General features: G+C 38.0%; 1 protein-coding gene across 1 annotated transcript; it reads right to left on the bottom strand.

The window, feature by feature from the left end:
• Positions 1-1,813: 1,813 nt before the first annotated feature.
• tmem264 (transmembrane protein 264) lies at positions 1,814-3,310 on the bottom strand. Its single transcript, XM_056256333.1, has one exon. The coding sequence runs from the start codon at positions 3,128-3,130 to the stop codon at positions 2,144-2,146; it is 987 nt and encodes a 328-aa protein (XP_056112308.1). The 5' UTR covers positions 3,131-3,310; the 3' UTR covers positions 1,814-2,143.
• Between the last annotated feature and the right edge of the window lie 7,414 nt (positions 3,311-10,724).

The following is a 10,724-nucleotide window of genomic DNA, read 5'->3' as shown; positions in this document are numbered from 1 at the left end:
TAGATTTGTAGAAGAAAAGAACAAGCTGCCTTTTATCATCATGTTGAGCTGACAAGATAAGAATAATCATACTGAATAGCAGGATTGTGATTTGGTCCCGGTTTGGGGAAGTCTTTGCTTTTAGCAGACTTGTAATTTTACTCAAAAAGAACAAAGGAACACGATTAAGTGAAAAATACTAGATTTTCTTAAGAAAATGATTTGGCACAGCTCTAGAGTGGTTGACAGGGTGTTGCTACATGCACACCACACACACACTGTAAAAAAAAATATATTGTTGGTTTAACTTAAAAAAGTAAGTTACCTGGTTGTCAAGTTAATACAACGAGGGAGAAATTATTGAGTTGATTTGACAAAGGAAAAAAATGTTGTGATAAGAAATCATGAAAGTATTTTTTACAGCGCTAAGGTGTTCTAAGTTTCTAAACAGTTTCTAGGGTTGCTATGTTGTTGTTATACGGTCGCTAAGGTGTTCTTAGTTTCTAAACCATTGCTAGTGGGCTTTGGGTGGCCGTTAGTTGGTGGCTTAGCATCAGTAAGAAGGAGAAAAAATAATATCAGATATCAACAAAAACATTGTTTTAATAACAAAATATCATTCATTTGATTCTCATAAAACATCGAATATATGAATAATTCCATTAAATATAAAACATTCACTTTGTAATAGGTTTAGATAAGTTAATTGTAGTACGAGTTGTTCCAAACACACAACTTTTCACCATAGTTATTAAAATACTGCAAAAATAAAATACATACAGAACATGATGATTCAGCATATTTTTTAACACCCTACCAGAAAAAAAGGAAAGTAGATGAAGTATTCACAGCTGTCTGTAATTGTACAATCATAGGGTCACTGAGAGTTCCTTCAAGTGTGATTTGCTTGCCACTTGTTAATTAATGACTTTCGGAATAAACTTCTACATTCCATATATAAAGACATTTTCTGGAAATGAATGGACCCCAGATCCACCACAGCTGCTTTGCACGAACATTTGTCACCTCATAAACAACTTTAATCACATGATTTCACGAAAATTGGGTGCACACTATGATATTCGCCACTTTTTTGTTGTCAGGGACTTTTTATTTTCAAGGCGAAATTTGGAATTGGCATTGAATGTGAGAATGTTATGTGAACTGCACTGATTTTTTTTCTTAATCACTATTTTTTTCTTATCTTTCAGTAAAACAACACATAAATCAAAATCTAATTATGTTTATATCAAGAAAACACAATTTAGTTTAAAGCCCAGGACACACCAAGCCGATGTCAAAGAACTAGCGGCGACAAAAGCTGACTGTGTTGTCGCCTCTCGTTGGCTGCGTCTCGGTCAAAAAGCTGCGCTTGAACACACCAAAAGGACTTAAGGCGAGTGTCAACTCGCATGTGCGTTCTGCGCCTGCGTGTAAGTAAATATCTGTCTATATCAGCAGGTATCAATAGTCTGTTTTCTTCATTCAAAAGGGGAAACAGAAACTATGACTTTAGACATACGCACTGTAACAAAGCAGTGTTTGTTTATCATTTTGAATATCAATCACGCTTATCAGTTTTTTCGTTCCAGTCGGCTCATGTTATAACGAAAATATGCGTGCATTCGAATGCTCAGGTAAGATAACGTCAAATTCTGTCTGTCTGTCTGTACCATTTTGACTTTCATCACTTTTACTTTCATTCTCGTTCACTGACTCGTTCGCTAAGCTGAACAGCCAATCAGAGTTCTCTCTCTCACCGACGGTGCCCGACTAGAGCTATAACCGAAAAAACTAAGCTGACCGACGCTCAAACACGGCCCGAGTGTGGCCTTAAGTGTAAATGTATCTTGTTTGAAAGAAAATTTGGCATTTCTACTGGAAAACAAGATGAAAATAATTATTACGATTTCTTTTAACACTGTGGTGACTAATGCCTAGTCAGTGCTGTCAGTTTCGATCAAAGTCTAGCTAAATGTCTGTGGTATGGGCTGGACAGTCTTATTAATATCATGTCATACAATCTGATAAGAAACAATGGTAAAGTACAGTAAAAATCAGACAGTGTACACCCGGATTAACTTTAGGATAAAAATCTCATAGCAGTTCATGTTGTGCGTTGTCCAAATATCCTCCGTGCAAACTCTTCTAATTCCACCTTTTGTCATGTTTCCTCAAGTTCGGGCTCTTCTGGAAGCGTGGTGAGATCTTGTATGACTACCTGCGGAGTTGGCAGGGTGACGGACATTGGCATTGCGACTGGCACTCCCCTTCGAGAACTTTGTGGCACTGCATCCCTCTGTAGCTCCGGAGCGAGAGCGGGTGTCGGCGCCTCCTGAAGGTGTCTCCGGTACTGCACGAAGCTGCACGTCTTCAGGACAATGGCGAGGACGTTCTTGCCCATGAGTATTCCAGACACACGGACGTCCCTATAAAGCACCATATTCCCTCCCCGTATAAAAATCGTAATAAAGTTGATGGCGACCAAACTAAGAATAGGATACAACAACATCTTGTGCGGCACAATATTTACACCTTGCATGCTTATTTCGCTTAGCGACACACACGGCAGTATCAGAAGTAGTATGTAGCAGTAGAAAAAAGTAAGGCCCTCCACCCATAGGGGGAGCCCTTTTCTCTGAGGCTCCCATAGGCTGGCCTGAATGTCCAAGATGTCGAGAAGGTCCACCACAACCCAAAATAGTCGACTCCTCAGCTCCTCTCTCTTCTTGATTGGCCGAACGTATTCCATGTGGTCGATGGCTGCCAGCGTAACGTAAAGTCCCGGCACGAACACGGAAAGCAGCACCGTGAAAGCCTTGCATGTAAGAGCTTCCACTCTCTCGCCTTCCGCTTTGTAGTTCTGATAGACAAAGTAGACCTTGATCTCGAGCACAAAGACGTAGAAGAACCAGAGGATCATGGCGTAGCCGCGTTTAGCAGTTCGTACCTCGGCCCCAACCCATACGGCAATGTACCTCAGCACGATGAGGAAGCACACGTCGCCTACCATCACCATGATGCAGACGCCCACCTTCCGTGGACCTTGATTTTGCTCCACAAGGTAGGCGTCCAGCAGCGCCATGCTACTCATGATAAGAACACACGAAAGGCAAACGTGTGGCTTGTTGGAAGGGGGCGGTGGGACCATGTTGATTATGAGGAACAAGGTAATAATGATGGGTGGTTGAATGTTCAATCAAACCAAGTTTTGTAGACCCATATGCGTTGCTTAACTGTTCATCCCAAAGGAACCGCAGTCCTGGAAACAGTAGTTAATCTAATCTGCTTAATAGCACAGCAACCTGTTCCTCAATATAAGGCGTGATGGGAGGAAGAGCTAATGAAGAAGCAAGAAAAAAAAAGATCAAGATTGAGCCAAACTTGCTGTTTCTAAATTCAGCCCAAGGCTGAAGACAAACTAATGCACAGGTTGTACTCCGGGGTACCACACAGCAAACCTGGTACCGCTGTCAGTCATTAGTCCTCTCGTCTTAACTCACTCCCACAGTTTTCAGAGTAAATGTAGGCAACATGTGCATACTGATCACATCCGTTTCGGTTTTCATTAATCGTTAATTGCATCTTTCACAGCCAGAGTCTTAAATATTTCAGATCTCCCAATCTGTAAGCACAACCACCGGCTCTTATTTTCCAAAGAGGAGTCTCACGGCTTCTAAAGCGAGAGGGAGTGGAGAAATAAGCCACATGCTCTCCGAAAGAGTGGGTCAGAAATGATCGGCTGTGATAAATTTCTCATTTTATGCCAGAAGTGAATTTCTTCCCATCTTTATTCCTCAGAGCGCCGCATACGAGACTACAACTGACATGCCTCTCCTATGAGGTTCATCACTCCAGATTGCGTTGAACAGTAAGTGCGTGGGGTTCACGTATGCATGTATTTCTCAGAAATATTGCAGCAGAAGAATTCTTTGAAGCCTCAGAATCTCAAATCCGATCCAGTCCTCAGATCTCTTCCTCCCACATAAATTGACGTGGGCTGTAAAAGGTAAAGTATTTAAAAGTAAGTTTACCTAGAAGAAAATGACCTCTTTCTGAAGGATTGGAAGCACGGCACTCCTCCACAGTAGCAGTCTTGCGCCTCCTGTAGATTGAAATCACTCAATTCTCATCTTCTTCCCAGTTTCGACGCCAAAGCCAATAAGTTTCCACTTGCCCTCACCTCTGAAATCTCTGCAGCAATAATCACGATCTTCCTCCTCTCATCCTCTGTAACTCCAGAGCAATTTGCTGTGCGCAGCCTGTGGCTCTTCAACATAGTCTGGCTAGATTTCACCCTCCTCCTGCTGTTTTTCTCTTCTCTCCTCCCTCTCTCTGCTCCCCTCCACTTATGCGCAGTCAGGCATTGGGTGTCAAAGAGGGACGCTCTGCAACAGCTACAGATAAAGACCGCGTGAAGCTTTCATTTGATCAGAGCTGCGCTGTCACAACAAGACCAAGAGTCTGCATGCAGTACCTCTCTTAGGGATTCCCTTTATGAGACCTTCAGTTCCTCAGAAGTTCAATTGTGAGATGTGCAGTGGTCCAGCGGTCTTTGATCTGACATAGCAAATCTCAGAGAAAGTGTGAGTGAAACAATAAAGAGAGCGAGTAAAGGTTTCCACAATGCGGAAGCAACCACTGAGCGCATCAGGACAAAGATGCTCGATCTAGATTTTAACCCTCATTTCATGAAATAATTGTTTGGTGTAAAACTTACTGATCAAAGGTTTAGGGTTGGAAAATGTTTATTTTATTTTATTTTATTTTAAAGGAGCATTCATTGGATTACAAAAAAAAAAAAAAAAAGTAAAAACAGAATTCATTCTAATTTGGTGCTCAAGAAACATTTCTTTTTATGTTTTAATTGTTTTAATTTATTTTTTTAATTTAATTTTCACCAAAGCAGCATTCATTGGATTACAAACCCAGTAAAAACAGAAATCATTCTGATTTGGTGCTAAAGAAAAATGTATTATTATTATTATTACTGTACTACTCGTGTTGTTATTATTATAAATAATATATATATATATATATATATATATATATATATATATATTTGTAACTTTAATTTATGTATAACTTAAAAACATTTTTTAATGTCACTTTTGATCAATTTAATAAAATCATATATTATATTAAAATACTTTTAATATTAAACATATTAATGTATTAATATTAATACAATATTAACTTCAACAAAAGCTAAAGTTCAACTAAATGTTTCATTGTCTGTCTCAAAGATGTATTATGTACAATAATTTGAATGGCTTTGCATTGTAAGCATTCTAACATCCTACATTCAATCGATATTTAAATCAGTGATTTAGAATGTATGTAGTTTATGAATATATAACATTATGCACATGCTCTTTTAAAGTCCACATGAAACTAACTGACCTGTATTAAAACTAGCAAAATGTAGCCAAAGTTGTGTTTTAACACAGACATTATGCTTAAAATAGAACTTTTCAGATATTTCGTTCTCTCAGACTTCTTGCTATGTATGTAGAGTGAAGAGAAACCCAAATGCGCCTAACTACATATGACAAAAATGGAAAAAAAGAGGTACAATTTTCGTTTGATTCAAAGGCTTGGGGCAAAGCTTTCATTTATGAACTAAAGAGGAGAGAACAAAGATCTCTGATAGCGACATGAGCATGCAATGAGGAAAACAAAAAGCATAACGTGATTTACTGAGGCTACCTTCAGCAAAGGATCTGCTCCTGCACATTTAAACTCCACAGAAACAAAACTACAGGTGTTTTAGAGCAAATTTGGGAAAATGTATGGCTTTTAGTCCATGTCTGTTAGCTTTGAGCTCATCTATATGTTAATGTACCCCTAAATCTTGACAAAATCAACTTGTTGGAAATAAATGCATTCAAAATAAACATTCTTACTCAAACCACATGCTGGGTTTGACTGAGATTCTGTCAACAGTTAGACATAAACCTTCAGATCAAATCTTTATGATGATCGACAATAAATTAAAAATGCACAGAGCCTTTGTTGTTAATTATAAAGCATATTACTTATAAATGTCCTCCTTTCTCATTAGCGTTAGACAGTCATGAATGGTTGACAAGAATCCAGAACATTAGTTCCAACAACGAGAGGCTGATTTCTCGCCTTTGTTAATTGGATGTGTTTGATCACTTTCCCTGCCCCCTTCTGAAAAGCACCAGGCATCAATCTGAATGTGCCACTGAGAGCTGTTACAGTAGGACGAATAGTCTGATAGATGGTAGCTTGTTCCATCGATGTGTCAGAATGTGCACCCATCCACAAGCACCATTAGACAGTGACTCAGATGAGTACATGGCCATAAATGACCATTACTAAATGATTCAGCAGAGTGAGAAGAGCTAAGGAAGAATCTGTTCCAAATGGCATACTAATGTAGCTGCATTCACTGATAAGCATTTTAAACATTCGTATGCATTCGTATCCTGATCTCACGGGAAAACATAACTAATATACAAGGTGGCGATTTTATATGAATTTGTGCGATGTGAATCGTACAAAAACGATTATTAGAAAAGAAAAGTGCATGAAGGTCCACCCCTAATCATACCCATCACTGGGGGCGTAAGCATTGTACGAATGAGATTGTACGAAGTTATACAAATTAGCCACCGATTCCCCAAAGACGTAAATAGTTACACATTTTCATTATTTGTTTTGGAATTGCCAAGTTAGTACGTATTGCATGCTAACTTGAGCAAGTGGCATCCGGTTATAATTTTGAAAATGAATAGTTATTTTTTTTTACATTTTTTTTTTTTATTATATGATCAATAAGTTATAACAACATGTGCTTTTACATTGCTTTAACGCATCAAAAATATATACCTTTTTTTTATAAGGTATACAAGTTTCAACTAATTTTTTAAGTTGACATGACAAACATCCAAGTTGATTGTACTTAAAAATGTAAAGCAGCACCTTTTTTACACTGTGTGTATAAATGTTTTAATTATAACGAAACGTTAAAAATGTTGCTATTTACAGTTAATTTGTATAACTTTTGGCTATAAAAAAGATTTAAAAATTGCGATTGTTTCTTTCTGCTAATTTGTCAAATTGGAAATGGAAGTTCTTGTTGAGCATAATGCGCAAATGACAAAAATAAAGTATGAAAAGCAGTATGCCGTTCCGAACATATCAAATGTATCAACTAGGGAATCTAATGGGCTGTGTCCAAATTTTTCATTCTGAAAGCTCATTTGTCTTGTTTAATGAGGCACTTTAACAAAACTTGGCAAGGATTGCAAAATTACCCTCTGCTTAACCTGAGCAATTACAAGTCTCAAACTTGCTGCAGAATATACTACACCCAAATCCTCAGCGTAGCGAAACGAAACATATATCCTTTATGACTCTTAATTAAATTTGCTAGCTGTAACCGTAAGTGACAGTGAGCATATTCTATGTAGTGGAGGCATAATCCAGTTACTGCTTCATTCTGGGAGATGCAGATGCAAAGCATCTGTAAGCATATTCGATCCGAGAAGCAATAAACTTTGAAAGCAATAACAAGTCTTCTGACCTAAGCAACATGCATTATACATGGGACCGGATGCTGTAAGATGAAATACAGAAGTTTTTTGCCTTCTGCGGATGTGTTAATGTAACCGTGTAAATCTTTCAAGGAGTTTGCTTACAGCGGTTCGCTATTAAATAAATCGTGTACTTGAAGTCTTTAAACTCAGAAATAAAGGTGGTACCACAGTAATACGCACATAGAATGGATCATTCCTGTGTAGTGCATTTTACCTGACAAAAGCCAGTTCCTTCAGGAAGTGACATACATTCAATGAATTCTGTGACATTTGGTGGTAGTTGGTTTGCCCCACATAAAACTTTGGTTCGATTCAAACGAACCCTGGTGCGATTGCTCTGTTAGTGCGGTTCATTTGAATAAGTGTGAACGCTGCCATCTGAACCCTGGTGGTTCAATTTGGCTGCGGACAAACAAGCGGACCAAGACCCCTGAAAAGATGGGTCGTGGTCAACTTCCAAACAAACTCTTTTGACTGAAATATGAACACTACACGGACCAAAGAAATGTAAACAAACCAAAAACAGGACACAAGATGCGACCCTAAAAAGGACGGAATGATCAGGCATACCTGTTTTTCCTCGTCATATTGTCGCAATGTTTCTCATCACAGTTCGGTACAGGCGTCAGAACGACTCCATTACACATTTTATAAGCTCTTCACGAGTTTAGGTTCAGTGTAAAAAATGAGTGTGCGCGTTAAGCGAACCAGGACTAAATGTATCGTTTTCTCTTTTTGGTCCAGGCCAAAAGAACCAAAGAGAACCGAATTACAAGTGTGAACACACCCTAAATTACATAAACATATTAATTTTTCATATTTTACTAAACAGTAGCACCACTTTTGCACAGTATTTCGGAGCAAATTGCTTTAAGCACTAATTTTCTAGATGAATTTGAGCCTTATCTGATTTTCAGAATTCCTTCAGTGAACCGGCCACCATAACAAAGCAGAAAGCATGTCTAAATAAACAACGCAACTAATTCTTGGTGAATTTTCCCCTAAAGAGTTCAAAAAAGAACAGGAATGGCCCGCCTATCGCTAAAAGGAAGAACACTTTTAAAATGTTTGTGTCTGCTGAAAATAATTGTTTTTCCCCTTTGTGTGCACAGAGGAAGCACTTATTTTCTTGAGTGTGTTTTCCTCTATCTGTGAGTAAGAGACATCGTGCTCCAAGTGTTCATTTTTAGCAGTGGCCTACTTCTCTGTCACCATGAAGAATTGTCCCCGGGCATAAGACCTGTTCCTCGTACCTCTCTCCTTCCGTCTTCCCCACTCTCACTCTCTCTCTCTCCCTCGTTCTACCCTTTTTCTCCTTCCATGTGCCTCAGTTTTCACCCAAATCCACAGGGCTATTCAGTAGAGGCTTGTTAAAAGAATAGTTCTTCCAAAAATCAGAAGTCTGTCATTACTTATTCGTATGTTGATATTTTTACTGCAGAGCAAGCTTTTTTTTTTTTTTTTAGAATTGAAACATTGCAACTCTTGTCTCCATGACAGTTGTCCGAAAAAGTTAAAAGAAAACAGTCTACAAAATATCATATTAGTCAGACTTCTGTGCAATAGTCAGAAGTCTTCAGAAGTTGTTGTGTGAGGAACCGATGAAAACGTAATTGTTTAGTTGTTTAACAAATTGAATGGAGCCTATACAGAAGGCCAACTGAAAACACAAATACGCTTTGGTTTTCTAATTTGAAATGTAATTCAAGAAAATACATTTATAAATCCACAGCTAGTAAAGTGATTTTTTGTTTTTCCTAATCAGGCACCGATTAGAGTACCCATAAGAAAGTAAAAATACATTATGCCTACACATGCAATGGAAGATCAGTGGCCTCTATGCATGCATTTCTGCATTATTTAACATAACTTGATTGTGTGTGTGTGTGTGTGTGTGTGAGCTGTGTAGGTGTGTGAGGTCTCTGGTTTCTGCCTGGGTAACTGCAGATGGAGATTGCAGACTATGTCGCCCTCAAGCAAATCGACTTTTATTTCAAACGGTTCACCCACAGTGGCAGCTTACTGTACAGTACCTCTCTCTCCAATAATAACTCGTCAACACATTCTGTTGAATTTATAGCATGGTGACTGCAAGTTAACATATTGGTTCATCTCATAAATTTCCTGCATTTTTATGGAGACATTGTTGGTCCATTTGCTGATGAGTATCAAAAAGAATGGCTGAACATTAAACCTCAGATTAGAACTACATTTTTTAATTGTTGGTCTATGTGCATGCAAAGTCATTTCTTTCAAGTCGTGCTGTTTTTTCAGGGTCTAATTTCACGATTGCTCCCTTTTAAAAACTGAAAAACTGCACTCTCTAGTTATATCTCATATATTTATTAATACCATGGACATGGTATTAATAAATATATGAGATATAACTAGAGAGTGTGGTTTTTCATCTTTATTTGATAACTTCTTTAAAACTCGCACCCATAAACGGTTTGGGAGTTGAGCGCGCCTGTCCTCAGCTCCCTTTTAAAAACACCACTTAAAGTTAGACCTGTTTTTCACCACATTTCTATCCTGTTTAATGTAATTCAAAACTAAACTCTCATCCTCATCCCGAGGTTACCGTAGTCAGCCGCCCAATGTGTATTGCGCCCTGGGTCCTTACTGTACACAGCAAAATCCCCAGTGTTAACTTAACACTACTCAGTGTTTATATGAGTCTACACTCAGAGTGTTATAAGTAACACTGAAGCACAGTCATAATTAAGTGAATAATTGAGTGATGATTGAGCATTATTGAAGACACCTGATGTTAACAAGCAGAATCACTGAAGGAGAAAATCACAAATTTCAAGTCACCATTATGGTGACATTAGTTGCTTTAGTTGGACTCTTGACCCTTAAATTTTCAATTTGAGATTTTGTTTGGCTGCTGTAATTGAGTTATAACAGCCAGATTAACAAAGAGAAAAGATGATCTGATGGTATTGGTTGTGTTTTAACATAATTCTTTTTTTTTTACCTGGATCGCTGAACTCATTTAGAGCCAAATATCCGAGTTAGGTTTACTTTATTGATTATAGCAACACTATCCTTTTACAGCATAATATTGTTTAGCTTTTTCAATGTAATCCAAAGGATTTCTTGAAAGTTGTTCATATACCAAAAAAAAAAAAAAAACTTTCATATAGGCACACATAGACATCAAGAATCAGTGTA

Source organism: Rhinichthys klamathensis, unplaced genomic scaffold (genome assembly GCF_029890125.1).
Source record: "Rhinichthys klamathensis goyatoka isolate OS25496 unplaced genomic scaffold, OSU_Roscu_1.1 h1tg000127l_1, whole genome shotgun sequence".
Taxonomy (NCBI): Eukaryota; Metazoa; Chordata; class Actinopteri; order Cypriniformes; family Leuciscidae; genus Rhinichthys; species Rhinichthys klamathensis.
This window is presented reverse-complemented; position numbering and strand designations above follow the sequence as displayed.